General features: G+C 38.5%; 1 protein-coding gene across 5 annotated transcripts in view; it reads left to right on the forward strand.

The window, feature by feature from the left end:
• Positions 1-17772, forward strand: part of psd3l (pleckstrin and Sec7 domain containing 3, like) — a 130724-nt gene that overhangs the window by 395 nt on the left and 112557 nt on the right. Inside the window, exons 1-3 of one of the 5 annotated variants that reach the window (XM_083568099.1) lie at positions 10775-10974; positions 15562-16452; positions 16536-16633. In XM_083568099.1, the coding sequence (XP_083424225.1) occupies positions 16449-16452; positions 16536-16633 (102 nt within the window). In that variant the 5' untranslated portion in view covers positions 10775-10974; positions 15562-16448. Of the gene's footprint in view, positions 1-10718; positions 10975-15561; positions 16634-17772 lie in introns of those variants that run through there. The other 4 variants (XM_083568098.1, XM_083568087.1, XM_083568097.1 and 1 more) reach the window with 4 other exon arrangements.

The following is a 17772-nucleotide window of genomic DNA, read 5'->3' on the forward strand; positions in this document are numbered from 1 at the left end:
CTCAATGAACAATACTACAGAAATGAAACTTGTATAACAGTATAGATTTTCTGTCCTTTAAAAATAACTTAACATACAGCTATTGTTGTCTAAATAACTGCAAACAAAGGTGAGTACACCCTAAGCAATGACAGCTGTACGTCGTTTAACCGTGCATAGCTCATCTACTAATGCAAATCATGCGCTTTTCGCTAAACTGTTTTTCAGGCGCGTTTTCTCAGCACCACTGCTAAACACTACGGAGGCCGAGGTGTGTTATGAGTCACATAGAGAATAGATTAACATGGCAGAGGTAGAGCTGCATCTTCCTGCAGCCGCAACAGGAAACTGTTGGAATCATTAAATTGATGATTTGTCTGTTTGAACCAAAGAAATGAACTATTTGCACCATATTAATTTAATAGAATCATATTTTTTTCCATTGCACCGTATTGCACTGAATCGCATTGTGTTCATTCGAAATCGGATCACACCGCATCGCTATAAGGGTGAATCGTATCGCACCGCGTTCGGGAGCTGCTTCATTTGTATCTTTAATGGATCGTATCGTTGGCTGTGCATCATGATGAGAATCGAATCAGCCTCAGTGAGGGTGTGGCAGCCTGGGAAAAGGCAGTTTATTTTGCTGAATATTGTTTAGCATGGCTATTTTGAGAAAACATGTAGTTTATCAGTAAGCAGTTTATCCCTGTCAGGATCACAGTTGATCCAGAGCCTGTTCAGGGAACAGTGGTTGTGAGGCAGGGATAAGGCTTGGATCCACACCGGGGTAGAAAAACTTTATCAAATGTACTGAATGTGTACTTCGGGTTCCATGTGAAAAAACTGAGTAACATACACAAATTTGTTTGTTCAAAGAAAAGGACACCAGTCCATCACAGGACACCATACACACACACACATTCACACACTATCAGAGACAATACACTTACCGGCTTGTTTGCATGAGGTAAGTGGATAGAAGGACCACTTGAATAAACCGAGCTCAGGATTAAACCCATGGAAGTGTAGTATGCTTCTCCATGCCTCCCAGTTGCATTGCATGCAATCTTGCGTGATTTTCCCCATAGTGAATATCAAACTCCTTAGATACATTTATTTCGGAGAACCTTGTACATAAAAAAAACATTTACATACAGAAAAAGAGTTTTAGAAGATAATTTCTAAATGAGCTGCGTTTTTTTCTGGAGACAGAACAGGAAAAGAACATCTGGTTACATCATTTTTTGTTTTGATGATTTGCTGCCTGAACTATTTGTACCATATTGAATTGCATCGCATCATATTTTTTCCATTGCATCGTATTGCATTGAATTACATTGTGTTGAATCGAATCGAAATCGGTTCGCACTGCATCATAATACCGGTGAATCGTATAGCATCGCGTCGCGGCTGCTTCATATGTCTCTTTAATTTATTATTGTTGGCCGTGCATCAAGATGCGAATCACATCGGCCTCGGTTATGGAGATGCACATTCCTTCTCCATACACAATATGATTCTGAAGTAAGTCACTCACTGCTACACAAAACCTGTAACCTGAGTTGTAATCCTGAGCTTGATAGAGAGATTGGGGCTTTGTTTTAACCAAAATGCATGATCAAATGAACAGAACTAATTGGATTATGGTAAGCTAAAAATGAGTGATCTATTCATTGAGATACCACCTGTGGAGTCTAATCGGTTCGGCTTGTGACCAAAATGTAATGCAGGTGCTTTTTACATCATCATTATTATCCTATACATTGAAGAGCTTTTACAAATTCTGTACACATGAAAGTATATAGAGTTTTAAATGGTATTACTGCCTTATAAAAAGACATTAAACAGAGGAAATGTAGCCAAACAAAACTCATTGCATCGCTGAATATTTCACCCTCGATGTTAGTGTGAGGCGAGAAAAGTGAAATGAAGAAATATTTGAGTTTAAAGGCTGATGTAAAAGTAACCGACAAAACTGCTGTGTTTGCATTAGTATATTCAGAGAGGCCTTTCATTGGGACTGAAATCAAATCTTTAATTGTGATTTTGCCTTTTTTTCACTCGCACATGCTAAGAAAAGTCTGATAGATCTGAAGATCTGAAGACGCTTCATATTGCTATGTATAGCAAGAAATTTCAGACGGTGACTACGTGAAGGGTTTTTGCAGGACTCTATGGTACATCGCTCAGAAGATAAAAAACAATCTCAGGACCACACACTGATTGTGTCGATCTTTTTTTGCCAGCCTTCACAGACACTCGGCCAAGACGCCAACATCTGCTCGGGAGGGAAAAGGATCCACAGACAGTCTCGTTAATTTGCTGTTTGTGTACAAAACCTGGAGTTTAGAACGATCCTGGGCATTAACTCAAAGGCAGTAATTATTTCCTGCTCTGTGCTGGAGGGGAAGTCTATAATTTGTTCGTGTTTATGTGACTGCACGATCGTATCTCTACGGAGCTTCATCTCGTAGTGCTTGCTGTATCAGGGGTGTGGCCCATGTTGGTGCACTGCTGTGCCCAAGAGACCAGTGGTTTCAGAAAGTTTATACTGCAGATGTAACTCACAAGAGAGAGAGAGATGAATGTTTTGTTTTTTTCTTCAAGTTTACTGGTTTGGTATTTGTATTGTGTAATCTGGGAGGTGTTTTAGGATAGTCTGAGCTCATCATGGATGTTCTCCATTTTGGTTAGGAGCACTTGGCATGTTCTGTTCACAGCTGGGCTTGAAGATTTTGTGGAGCTGGATTTAGGTTTCCACTTTTTCACGTTCTTGTATAATAAAGTGCTCCAATAGCATTTAATGTAATATTGTAATGACAATAACTTGCATACTTCTATAATCCATTCACATAGTGTGTGAGAATGATAGATAGACAATGAAGAGAGAGAAAGTGAAAGGTTTATGACTAATTCTTTCCTTTAACTTGCACTCAGCTCCTTTTAGAGTGGGCTTTTTAGGGCCATTCTTTAGATTTGTAAACACTATTTAAAGTTATGTTCAATATTTTTCTGCCTTTATTCAGATTTAGGCTAGGTTCCTTTAAAAAAATATGATGGCCCATAACCATGTTAAATGCCTTGAGCCGAGTTTATTTTGGATGCATTAGATCACAATTCATGATTCATGTGTCCTGCAGGTGCAGGGTATTGAATGTGGTCTCCAAATGACATATTACATCTCATAACAACGTTCCTATATAAATTAACATTTACGCATAGACCTGTATGTATATAAAACAACAGACTTTTTTATTCCATCAAAACTTGAGGACTGAAAAAAACACGCTTGGGTGTCACCTTTATCTTTTTTATTATTATTATTCCATTTGGCTTTATGCGGTTCTTTTCTGAATGCCTCTCTGTTATGTCTCAGGATCTGAGTAATCTCCAGTGTTTATATAAGCACAAGTGAGCGTATTAAGAGTGGCCTGAGATCAGAGAGCATTAGGGCGTATAAGTGCCCGGGTCAAGCGTTTGGAGAGGAGGTCGGGTCTATTGACATAACTTGGTGGTGTAAAGCCTGTGCTGTGTGACAAGTTGAGGGCGGAGGATAAGGCCTTCCTGTGTGTCATGCTCTCTCTCACCCTGAGGGGCAGTAAATGGGGCCTCTGTTTGCCTGACTGCTCATGTGCATGTCCGTCAGTTCTCTGTTAATACTCTGAGAGACTAGTTTCACAGGAAGCTGCTATTTCTGGTGCCTGATCCAAAAGATACAGTAGAAATAGCAGTGTGTTGGCTTTAATATAAAAAAAACTAAATGGATCGTGTTACAAATAGTGCAGGGAGGGTTTTTTTGCCCAAATTTTATTATTTTTTTTTTTTAAAACAAAGCTAGTTTCCAATGTTCAAATTCTTATATTTTAACTGATTTGACTGAAAAATTTGACTGAGCTTTTAATTAGCTGTTAAAGAAAACCTTCAAATGTAAGCTATATGGTTATACACCGATCAGGCATAACATTATGAGGTAAAGTAAAGAACACTGATGATCTCTTCATCATGGCACTTGTTCGTAGGTGGATTTATTTATTAGGCAGCAAGTAAACATTTTGTCCTCAAAGTTGATGTTAGAAACATGAAAAATGGGCGCGCGTAAGGATTTGAGCGAGTTTGGCCAAATTGTGACGTCTAGACGACTGGGTCAGAGCGTCTCCAAAACTGCAGCTCTTGTGGGATGTTCCTGGTCTGCAGTTTTCAGATCAAAAATCAAAAGTGCTTAAAGCAAGGAACAGTGGTGTAATGGCGACAGGGTCGTTGGCGGTCGAAGCTAATTGATGCACTTGTGGAGTAAAGGCTGGTCCGTGTCGTCCGATCCGACTGTTTTGGCAGCAAAAGGGGGACCGAGACAATATTAGGCAGGTGGTCATAATGTTAGACCTGATCGGTGTATTTAAATACTTATGATGTACTTGGTGATTTGTTGGTTTCTGCTGTATTATAATTATACAGGTGGGTGTTGTGATGAAGTCATAATATAAGGCATCACAGCTGTAGGTTTTGCAGTTTTAAGAAATTTTTAAGTTCTTTTAAATGTACATTATGTGGCAGATGCCCACGATCCCGAGCGACTTTGTGACACAATAACATTGTAAGAAAGGCGCACTGATGTATATGTAGATAAATACTGTACATGTATATGTTTGGTGATGAGTGTGTGTGTGTGTGTGTGTGTGTGTGTGTGTGTGTGTGTGTGTGTGTGTGTGTGTGTGTGTGTGTGTAGCAAATCGATCTAAAACCCTGTTGAACTCACTTCATTTTTGTTTTAATATGAATAACCAGAATGACTTACACCGTGAACCGGCATATTTATTCTGCACATTTACATTATTCTATTCGAGAAACTCTTTCCTCATCGTTTATTTCCTGCTTTGCTAAGGGCTTCCACTAGTTCGAAGTAAAAGAGTTGTGAAAACTATAAAAGAGAAGTAAAAACATCTTGACCTTAAGCATGTGCTTGGTCACATGGATGCCGGTAAATCCTGCCTTAAAAAAAAAAAAAAAGATATATTTAATATGCTGGTAAGCATCTTCATATCAGACATTCAATTCAGAGCGTTTTTCTTGAGACAAATTTCGTGTGAGACACGCTCGGCTTCTGCATGGGCACTGAACAAAGCCCCTTTCAGACCCCACTCTGTTATGACTGGATTGTAGCCACCAACCCCCACGGCGTCGTAATTGGGCTGACCTCAGGGCCGCAGCCAACATCTGGCTCCTCCAGCATCCATCAGAAAGGCTAAAATGATTGCTTTAATGCACTAACTGCGTATCACATTCCATTCAGCATCGGACATGATGCATTGGGCAACGACTTTCAGTTCCTCCTTTTTTTGTGTGGCCACCTTACACAACGTTTATACAAATTCAGCTTTTTGTTTCTGATTCATTTAAGGCACTTTGAGCTATATTTTAATGTTAATACCTCACAGCTCCAGGGTTCCTGGTTCAATCCCGAGCTCAGGTTGCAGTCTAATTTGTTTATGTAGGTTCTCTCATGTTCTCTGGTTTCTTCTCAAACTTTAAGAAGCATACCTGTGGATTGGTGACTTTTAATTTTTCAATTAAATTTTTCAATGTGTGTGTGTAGATGTTGTTCACAAATGGACTGGTGTCCAGTCTCAGTGTTCTCTGTATAGACACTGGATTGACCACAAAAAAAAATGAATGAACGAAAATAAATCAATAAGCTCTGTAGCCTTCAGCCTATATTTAACCAGTAAATGTTCCAGCTTCTTCTTCGTATTATTATTATTATGTAGAAGTGGTAGTAGAAGTAGTATTTAAAGCTCAAATAATGCAAAACATTATCTGAATGCAGACATACTTTAACTGTAACCCAAATGCTGTCAGGCTTCCAAACTCCCATTTTATCCAGTAAGCACACTGCAACTAATACAAAAATGTACACCAGTGCCAAAAATGTTTGGTAATGCTGGTAAAATGTAAATAAAAACAGAATGGAATAATTAGCAAATCTCATAAAAATTTTATTAACAGTAGAACATAGAAAACATATAAAACTTTGAAACCAAGAAAATGCACCATTCTGAAGAAAAGTTGAATTTGAAGTGCTTTGGGAATGACGACGATGGACAGGATTAGAAATGAGTTTATTAGAGGGACGGCGCATGTAGGACGTTTTGGAGACAAGGTGAGGGAGGCGAGATTGAGATGTTCAGAGGAGGGACATGAGTTATATTGGTAGAAGAATTCTGAGGATGGAGCCACCAGGAAGGAGGAAAAGAGGAAGGCCAAGGAGGAGGTCCATGGATGTGGTGAGGGAAGACATGCAGGTAGTTGGTGTGAAAGAGGCAGATGTAGAGGACAGGGTGGTATGGATGATCCGCTGTGGTGACCCCTAATGGGAGCAGAAAGAAGAAGAAGAAGAAGGCTGCAAGACACTTGAAAAATGTTAAAAGTTAGTAAAGGCCATGTTTTCCACTACCATGTTTACCACTCGTGTTTAGCATCTCCTCTTCTTTTAACAATGGTCTGTAGAGGTCTGGAAACTGAGGACACCAGATGCTGAAGGCTTGGGGGAGATGCTGGCTTTTGTACCTTTCACCTTTAAAGGATGTGGCATCCAGGTTAAATTTGATTCGTCTGACCACAGAACAGTTTTCCACTTTGTCTCAGTCCATTTTAAATGAGCCTCGGCTAAGAGGTGACTCAGACGATGGCGTTTCTGGATCGTGCTGACACGTGGCTTCTTCGCATAATAGAGCTTCAACCTGCATTTGTGCTGTGGTTTCCTTTTCATATCTGTTTTTAATTCAGAGCTGCCTGAGAGTCTAAAAAACACATATCCAACGTTGATTGTTGCCCTTGTTCCCTTTACACAGAGATTTCTCCAAGTTCTTAGAATCTTTTGATGATATTATGTACTGTAGATGATGAGATATTCAGTCTATACAAATTGATGTTGAAAAACATTGTTCTGCAATTGATCTATTTTTTTTATTTTTATTTTTATACAAATTTTTTTATGCTTTTTCCCACAAATTGGTGAACCTCTGCAGATCTATACTTCTGAGAGACTCCGATTTCTTTAAGACACTCTTTTAATACCCAGTCATGTTACTGCGCTGTTGTCAATTAACCTAATTAGTTGAAATATACCATAACACATACTATTTCAGCCTTTTTCTTGTCCTCGTCCCAACTTTTTAAGACCTGTTGTGGCCATCAAATTCAAAATGATCTTATTTTGATCTTTAATCTTATGATGATATTTAAAATTCTACACAATTTCAACAATTTTCTACTGTGAATAAAATTAAGGAAATTGTATGTAGGATTTGCAAATTTATTACATTTTTACATTTTACATACATTAAATATTTAAATCGTCCCAACTTTTTTTTTTTTTAATACAACAATGATTGATGGAAGATACAATGGAAGATTCATTCAACAACTTGTGATATTTGTAAATGTTTCTCTCTGTAGAGACTGTAAAGAAAGTACATTAACCTAACGTAACAATTCAGGGGTGAAAGCGTGACTAGTGACTTATTCTGAGCATGGATTTCTACGAACAGGAAGCTTCTGGGGTGATTGTATTATTGCAGCACAATTAACTTCTCTGTGCACACATTATGTCAGTTTCCACCTTTAGCAGTTCCAGTGAAAATGTTGCATATTGGGTAAAGCACATGATACACTGCCACTACGTTAAATATGTCACTTGACCTATTTCTCTCTCTCTCTCTCTCTCTCTCTCTCTCTCTCTCTCTCTCTCTATTTTGTCAGAAATTAGCATTGTCCTCTAAAGTCTAGGGCAGATAGAAAATCAGAACGTCCTCATTTCCTATTTCGGAAATGTTGGTCAGGCCTACAGGTCGAACAGAATGAGGCTCTGGGAGGGTGTGTGCATTTTGGTGTCAGACGTTAATACAGTATAACTTATATGTATACAGAACCCAATGCCGTTGAGGTGTAATTTATTAAAGGATTAACTGATCTGCCTGATTCATCCAGACATCTGACCTCTGGATGGAGTTATCCTCAACTGGAGACCAATCTGCGCAGCTGGGGATGGTTCCACATTAACATCCTAAAGATCCATGAAATTACTGATCAACTCAAGAACTCAAAGGATATATTTGGACTGTAATTAACATCACCAGCCTACTACAATGGCTAAGATTCACATGAACAGTTCTGTATTTAAGCACCTTTCACTGCAAACCTCAACAACGGGACATGAAACTGGTTGCATTTAGCAGAGGATGGTTTCAATCCATTGATTGCTAAACAGACTCACATAAGATGGGACTCAAACCCACAATCTCTGGCGTAGGAGGCCTGGGTCTTATCCATTAGGCCATTGTGGCCTACATTTAAGTTACCACTGTATTTCCTGTTTGTTTTATGGGTAAGGGCTTCTGCTAAATACTGTAGATGTAAATGTAAACAATGATGGAACTGTAATGAATGGACATTTGGTGATGAGGATGGGTTCCCTTTTGAGTCTGGTTCCTCTTGAGGTGTCTTCTTGGTGTCTTCATTTCAGGGAGTTTTTCCTTTTCACAGTTGCCACTGGCTCTCTCATTAGGAATAAACTTCAATTTATAAGGAACAAATTTATAGCTAAACTTACACATTCTTGTATACAACTTTATAACCTCTTTATCTCTGTGATGCTGCTTTGAGACAACGTGTATTGTTAAAAGTGCTCAACCAACAAAAATAAATTGTATTAAATTGAATAACCAATTAGATTTTCATGGTTCTTTTAATTACACACACCCACATTCTGTCTTATCGCAGAAAAACCTTTTGCTTCATTCAAAGCAGTTTTCCTCATAGCGACCAACTAAACGTTCCCACAAGAACCAAATAGAATAAAAAAAGAAATGCGAACAGTGTGATTGCCCATTATTAAAGTACTGTATTTGTTTTGTCTCATTTGGAGTGTGTTGTCTGTTTGACAGGTGTTTCAGCTTCAGAAAACACTCATTTAAGCACACGTAAACAAAAAGACACACTAAATAGATCTAGAAAAATACTGCCGTCATAAGCACAATGTTACTGTGGAGGCTCAGGAACGAATTCTTTTCTAATTGGTCCAACCTGGGTGAGAAGTTTAGGAGATTTGTAGTCAATGTTGATTCCTCAAGGGTCTTGGTTTAGTTTAATGAAAAAAAAACCATAGAGATTGCTAAATGCAATGTGCTGCTCAATTCAACGTATAGTAATAGTGTTTCAAATAGATGCATATGTAAACCTAAATCATCGGAGGTTCATAACAAAGGCTGCATCACAACTAATCCACTGCCACAAGCTTCAAATGAAGAAAAGTTCCTGTTTTTGCTGACTGATCAATGGCTTATGCTGAATCCACAACTTGGTGCCAGCTTAAACGGCCAGCTGGCTTTAACAATTAAACCACAACCAGTGTAAGTTTTCCCAATCGTTTGTCTTCAGTGGAAAAAATCTGAGCTTATTGCCTTGGCGAGATACTGCTCGAGCCATTTGGTACACAAGGTAGCTTTGTGCCTTTTTAAATGCAGAAGTTGTCTGCTAGACTTGCGCAAAAAAGGCACTTCGTAAAGACCAAATGCTCATTTCCTTCCAGAACAATCCACGCATTGTGCTAAACTAACACAAGTGCACACTTCCAGGATGAAAAGCGGCAAATGAGAAAAAGCCGTAATTGAAAACAGGCCTCACACTATAGTACACATTGCTTGGTGGAAAGCTAATAGGTTACCAGTAAGCGCAGTCTACTACACTGTGCATTGGGTATGCGAGCTAGAAACTATAGAAATATGCAGATGAACATACATGTTTCAGAAAAACACACTGCTGTACTAAAAGCTTGAGAAAGAGAGAGAAAGTGATAATAAATTCCACTGTGGGTGTGTGTGTGTGAGAGAGAGATAGACTGGCTTATATTCATTATCTGCTGCAGTGATGCAAGGAAAGTGAAAGACAAGATTATATGATGAAAACATGAATGAACTGTATTTCTCTGAAACTCCAGACTACCGTCTGATTCACATAGTCCGAGCTGGAAAGTCAACCCCAGTGCAACACCAGTATAGTGGGGTTTTTTTTTCTTTCAGATTTCTGATTTCAGCAGTTTCTTCGCCAGGCTGTAGTAAGCAGTCCTAGTCATCGTTTTTTTTTCTGCTGCCTTTATTCCTCCTGTTCACCCACTGCATGCTGAAATGTTTTTGCTGAGAGAAATGAACCGAAAAACACCAGTGATGAGTGATTCAGTTAAATACCCCTTTACATGTGTGAACAAAACAATTAATAAGGGAACCAGAGAGTATATGCATCCCATTAACTAACTAACTAACTAATTATATGTATGTATATATACAGTATATTATATATATGGTATATAGTATATAAATTACAATAGTTATATTTTATATAGCACCTTTCATACATTTATATGAAATAATTTATAATAATATGAATATGTAATACTTTTACAATGCATTTTATACACAATATAATTCTTTTAATGATGAATAAATTAACAAATACAATTATTTAATTTATAATGTAGGATAAGAATCAATATGAAAAATTCATACGAATAAAAAAAATATACAAAAAAATGCAAAAACATATAAAAAGGCATAAAAGTCTAAATCGTTTTGATATTAAACATTGTTATTTAAAAAATGGTGTAAAAAATAAAGCTGAGGTTTTTAACTCACATTACTTCCAAAAGCAACAGTGGAATCGATTCACAATATTGACTCACACGAGTCGACTCGGGCGAGTCGGCTCAGTAAAGCGAGTCGTCATGTGCGGCGCTTGTACTCTGGCGTGAATGAGCGTGAATGAGCGTGCAGCCGGGGATGTAACGGATCTCCGGCGTTAATGTGACTGTGGAAATGATCACAGTTCGGGATTTTACACTGCATCCATCTGATCACAGGCTGAATTCATCACTGAAACCCAGCACAACCTCAAGCCCAAATGCAGGAGAAATGCAGGAGTTTTAAAGAGGACTGTGGATGCACAGTAAGTAAGAGGGATTTCTATTAAATCCTGAAAAAAAAAATTTGGAATTGCAAAAAAGCAAAGAATAGGAAATTGAAATAGTTTCAGCAGGTAAAGGATATACTGAGTTTGTTTTGCAAAAGAGATAGTTAAGGATCATTTGATCTCAGTTGACTTCAGATGGATTATATATATATATATATATATATATATATATATATATATATATATATATATATATATATATAGGTATATTTAAGTATATTTATAGTATATGTGTGTGTGTGTGTGTGTGTGTGTGTGTGTGTGTGTGTGGTTTTTGCATTTCATGAATGACCTATTTATGAATTTATCTATTTATGTTCATGCTTATATATGCAGTGCTAAACCATATAAGATGAATCGGTTGGTAATCTTTGCTTTGCACCCCTAAAACCGAAACAAATGTCTGACCATTTCGGAATCATCAATTTCTTCAAATCTCTCAATCTTTCCTGCACCATTTTTTCTACAATGTTCTGTACTACTGAGTAGATTAGTGTAGGGAATTCGGTCTGCACTTTGTAACTTTGTTTAGTCTCACATTAACGACTAGAAGAAAATAATCAATGGTTCCAAACCTGATAACATATACGGAGAAAGCTGACTGTGCCTGATAAGTTGCAAATACATTTCTTAAATTATGGAAGAAAATGACGTATATGGTTGGAAATTGGAATTATGAATCGTGGTTCTAGTGGTGTGCCATTATAGCGCAAAACTTGGTGCTTACTGTACCAAATTAGCTTTAAAGTAGCTTATAAAATGTACCAGGACAATCAGATGATATATAGCACATATTGAGAAGTGTAGTACAAAGAGCAGTAGAGTTTCTTCTTTGTTTTGATGAGGCACTACGGTATGCATGGATTGTAGAATGCATCCTTTTCTTCACTAATGTTTACTCCAGTGCTCATTCGTTGCCCCGACAAGTTGACGACATTATCAGAACTCTTCCCCCAGCACTGCATGATGGTGGGAGATGTGAGTTTAGATTTGCTCAACATGTCTGAACTCTTACTGGCTTTGTCTTCTCTTTGTGACATTTTTTTTCATGGTGACAATAAAGACACTGTTTAGACCTGGGGCCAGTCATACGTTTCGGATTTTAGAGTAATAATAATGAAACTATTACTATAATAACTATAATAAAGTTGTGTAAAAATGAGCAAACTTTCATGGATTAGATGACTCGGTGATTGACTCTAGACGGCCTATCCAGCTGTTTCTCCTCGCTGGTTTCAAGATTGTCCAGCCCACATCACTGGTTTGCCAAAACAATGCTTTCATTGCGACTGGAACCATCATCAGTGTGCTTTTCATTGGTCTTTGGAAAAGCTAAAAGCAGACCCTTTGCAAAAAAAAGGCTTCCCACCGAGCCCCTTGAATGACATCATTTCCTCTGTGTTTGGTTTCAATAACAGGGGCCCCCCAGGCGAGTTGACATTAGAAGTCCTTGCACACGCCTGTCGATATGCACTTATTCAGCATGTTTACACGCCCTCATGACTTCAGGAGACACTTCAATGGTGCAGTTCTGTCTCAATGCCGGGCTGCAGAACGGGACAGGAACATCTACAGTTCTGATTTTAACTCATAATACTGTATCCAGCCCAGCATTTATTTGTTTATTTGTCATTCCAGATTACACTTATGGCAATTTTGTCATGTTACGTCAAAAAAAGAAACGAAAAAAGAACAAAATCAAGAACATTCCAGTGCTCTGCTGCCATGTATGCTGATGATGATTCACTACACCGAACTCACAATGGCGTTAAGTGGACTTGCAGGGAGGAACATTCATAGCTAGGATAAAAATAGGTCACTGATACTATTTTACAGTGCTCATGACGGTGCTCTTGATACAGAGCTAGTGGAGTGAGTTTCGTTTGCGTACCATAGAAATGGATGTAAAATAAAAATCATTGCCCCAGATTTTAACATTATATGCATATGACTATGGGAAGCATTGAGGTAGCAAAATTTTATTTAAAATGTAATATGCAAAATAGCAATGCAGTGTTTGGAGATGCTGTGGAACGGACTTCGCCATCACAGAGGGAGGGCATGGTCAGCCCTGAATGCATTTTCAGAAACCACATCGACTTCACCGCATTCATCGTGGGGTATTGATTAAAAATATGAAAATATGGAAAATATAAGTTTGTGTCAATGCATTAAAAAAGACATTTAAATCACCATTTTGCTTCCTTTTTGCTATACCGTTTATACTCAGATACTCAATGCATTTTAAATACAGACAATTAACATTTAATGGTCATTCTGCATGGACATGTTACACATATCAAATCAATTTGGTTAATACAGCTTCATTTCGCAACTTCTAAAGCGTTAAATTATTATGGAATTGACATATTAAAACTACTGTTTGAAATGACAAACGCAAATTATATCATTTCATTTTCATTTTCCTTTCTCGCCAAACATTGCGCACGTGGTAACGGTAACTGGAATAGAATTCTGCTACCTCTATGCTTCCATACATGATTTTTACACCTTACATCATTCATATGACGTGTTTGCAGAAACGTAAACTCTACAAGAATAGTTATTTTCATGCATAGAGCTATCATATATATATATATATATATATATACAGTACAGACCAAAAGTTTGGACACACCTTCTCATTCAAAGAGTTTTCTTTATTTTCATGACTATGAAAATTGTAGATTCACACTAAAGGCATCAAAACTATGAATTAACACATGTGGAATTATATATGGAATTATATACATAACAAAAAAGTGAACTGAAAATATGTCATATTGTAGGTTCTTCAAAGTAGGCATCAAGAGAATGCCAAGAGTTTGCAAAGCAGTAATCTAAGCAAAAGGTGGCTACTTTGAAGAACCTAGAATATGACATATTTTCAGTTGTTTCACACTTTATATATATATATATATATATAATTCCATATATAATTCCACATGTGTTAATTCATAGTTTTGATGCCTTCAGTGTGAATCTACAATTATTATAGTCATGAAAATAAAGAAAACTCTTTGAATGAGAAGGTGTGTCCAAACTTTTGGTCTGTACTGTATATATATATCTTATTATTCATCCTTTCTTTCTTTTATCAATCCATACTAATTTCATAGATACGGAAATGCAAATGAACTTCCTTCCCAGCTTTCACTTTTACACATATAAAGCAAGGTACCAATAATTGATGTTGGCCCTTATATTTGGATAATGACCGGACACTGATTTGGCCTCCTGAGTAATTCAAATGTGATTCCTCGTGATCTTCAGACAATTTTGATTGAATTTCAACACTTTTTTTGGATAAGTTTGGTAAATTGTTAGATTGGGAACTGGCTTGAAAATGACTTGATCACTTGCTAATTAAGGCAATTTATATAAAATAAAAAAAATGCTGAAAAAAGGGTTTGCTTGCGAACTCTTCTGTATTGGTGTTTGTTTGTTTAAGGGTACTCCATAGTTCTCTGTATGAACCTAGAAACATGTAACAACCCCCTGAGGAATGCATTATTGGAGTGATTACCATCTTTTTTTTACCATCTCACTCATTTCCATGTAATCAGTAATATGTAATAATACAAAGCTGAAAAGAGGAATAAAATATTTAAACTAAAAGTTACTTTGACGGGGGGTGTGGTGGCTCCAGCGGTTAAGGCGCTGGGTTACCGATCGGAAGGTCGGGGGTTCTAGCCCCAATATCGCCAAGCTGCCACTCTTGGGCCCTTGAGCAAAGCCCTTAACCCTCTATGCTCCAGGGGAACCTTACGAGAAAAATAAGTCAAGGACCGTGACGTCGGAGCGACGTGGGTCCGCCTTCCCATGGGCTCACCACCTGCAGGAGGGACCGTAAGGGACCGGTGCTGAGAGGATTGGGCAGCAGTCGAAGGTGGGGGCCTTGACAGCCCGATCCCTGGACACGGAGAAGTGTCTGGGGAATCTGCTTAGACTGCTGCCCCCGCGAACCCGAATTACGGATAAGCGGGAGAAGATGAAATAAAATGAAGTTACTTTGACTAAAAATGTCAAAACTTTGAGTAAAATGTACAGAGTTCCTTTTTTTAACACCTTTACAAATGAAACAAAACCACGAGTCTAACGTGAGTTATGTACTTTCACAGCTAAAGAAATCTGCATTTATGTCATTTATGATCATGAGGAAAAATCGCAAATGCAGATTCAGAATTCAGACGCTGAGTGCACGCATTGAACACCTTTCAACAAATTTTACTCTGACGTCTGTCTCGTCCGTCTCCATCTTTCTGTCTTATGAGTTTGTTCTCCGCCTATCAATCCCCCAGTGCTGTAGTTTCCGGGGTGCGATTTTCTTATGTATTTATTTTTTCCTTCAGTATTAGATATGATTTAAAATGTAGTTAAAGGCAATATTTCAAACAAAACATAAAAAAATTATACAAATAAACAATACTACTCAAATTCCAGTAGTTTGACCTGTAGGCTGCTGCAGGCTGAATAGATTCAGGTTCTCTGGATTTGCACCCTTAAATATTCAGAACCAATCATCTAATTTATCATGGCCTGTGTGTATTTCTGTGCATTTAGGCCAGCAGTAACCTCCTAGGTTAGTCTGGGAAAACCTGTGCACTTCTGCTCCCTCCCCTTTGCACCAAGAGACCACACTCCCATTGAGGAAATGGGAGATCATCATCAGGTTAAGACTTCCTTCCTTTTTATCCAACTGCAGTCACCCTCCAGAGAACAGCAGTGCAAACCTTCTGCTGACTCTCGGAGCTTAGACACACCAGAGGAAGTATCATCAGCCACAGCGGCTGGAGATGTCGCACGGGCCACAGTCGGAGACTTAGAGAGCATCTATACCAGAGAGCAAGAAATTCTACCTGCCTTAGATGACACCTTATTACAGAGTGTGGATAGTAAACCTATTCCAGAGGAAGCACCTTCACCACTATTTGCTGCTGGGATTACGAAGATTTCTTCTTCGGATTCAGAAAGGATAGATATTACGTCAGCTAAGCGAGGAATCAGTTCAACATCAAGCTGTGAACGTTTAGGAGATAAAACAGATTCTCAGGAGTGCTTGAGTTACGATTTCAACAAATCTGAGAAGGACCGCTTTGTTAACCTCGTCGAATCTTCTGTTCGGCTCTCGGGTCAGGACCCTACTGAAAATATGAGTGAAGTGGTTCAGCCTCCATCACTTGAGGAAAACTTTCCTAAACCTTCTATAGCTTCCAGAGCGAGTTTCCTTTATCCGTCAACAGCACCACATGGTCTCAACCCGACGCCCACTGGAGTCCCTCCAGCCTCTAGTTTTCTGAGCACACATCGTCCACCGCACAGTGGCTGGGTGCACAGTGCCAAGCACAAGAAGGAGGCTGCTGCTCAAGAAAAAGCACCGACAATGCTTAGCAAGAACCCCGAGAGGACCACGTTTGTCTCAGCTGTCATCCAGAGGTCCTCGAAGCTCTATGAGTATGTCTACAAACCAGCACTTAGTTCTACTGAAGTGACCTCTGATGCTGAGAAGTCTTCTGAAAACCTTTCTCTGGCTGTAGTAGGTGCAGCGAAACCAAACCAAACTGCACTGGCTGCAGAATCTCTGCACCCTGAAAAGGAACCATCAGCCATGAATCGGTCTTCAGCGCCCGAAAAGGTAAGACGGCATTTATTTCCGGTTAAGTGGTCTTTAGATTTGTTCTCGTCTCTTAAGCACAATATACCGTATACATACATGTTTGAGTCGAAATGTTGACATTAATTAAAAAATTGTTTGTAAGTTGTATAACCATTAATCATTTATTATCATGTACTGATTAAACTGATCAGAATTAGGGGTTTAGACGCTTCAGCTGAAAGTATGAGACTTTAAGATGACCACACCAGGGTGGATAATGGTATAAGGCGACCCACCCAGATGGGCAGATTACAGCTGTGTAACTAAGAGTAATTTCTGCCAATTCCTGCCACTAAATGGACCAGAACAAATTTTCATCTTCTTCCTTTGCTCTTGCCATTTTCCATTGGGTGTTCTTTTCAATTTGTTGTTCTACCGATAAAAATGGGAAAAGCTCTGCTCTGTTTAAATCAGGATGGACTTCGCGTTTGACGGTGTGGAAACTGATGGCATGTTTTAGAAATTTGCATCGGGAGATTTGTAAAGAGAAATAAAACAAAAATGCACTGATGTAATTTTTACTGATTTGGCAACCACATTAAATCTCCACTCTTCTAAGATTACAAAATTATTTTTTTTACTTGTCACACGTACATTACAGCACAGTGAAATTCTCTCTTAGTTTATTACAGCAATATAAGGAAGCTCCCCTGGACCACAGAGAATTAAGGGCCTTGCTTAAGGGCCCAACAGTTGCAGCTTGTTGATTTTGGGGCTTGAACTCCCAATCTTATGATCAGGAATCCAAAACCTTAATCACTGAGATACCACTTTCCCTGGTTTTTGCACATCCCAGTTTGTCAGTAAGCAGGAATCATAACTCAGGGTCAGCCATGATACAGTTTTTCTGGTTCACAGAGGGTCAAGGGCCTCGTTTAAGGGCCCAACAGTGGCAGCTTGGTGATTCTGTGGCTTGAGCCATAATCTCTCAACCACCACCATCCTGTACAATCATCAGTCAATGATATGTAATAATACTTGATCTTTAGACCTTTATTTCAAGGTTTCAAAATTTTTTTAAAGGTGGGAGGCCAAGAAAACATCCAACATGTGTTTGTCTGAAATGAGAATGAAGTTAAAATACGAGATATAACAGAAGTATTACCTAATAACATAAT

This window comes from Silurus aristotelis, assembly GCF_946808225.1.
Source record: "Silurus aristotelis genome assembly, chromosome: 18".
NCBI lineage: Eukaryota > Metazoa > Chordata > Actinopteri > Siluriformes > Siluridae > Silurus > Silurus aristotelis.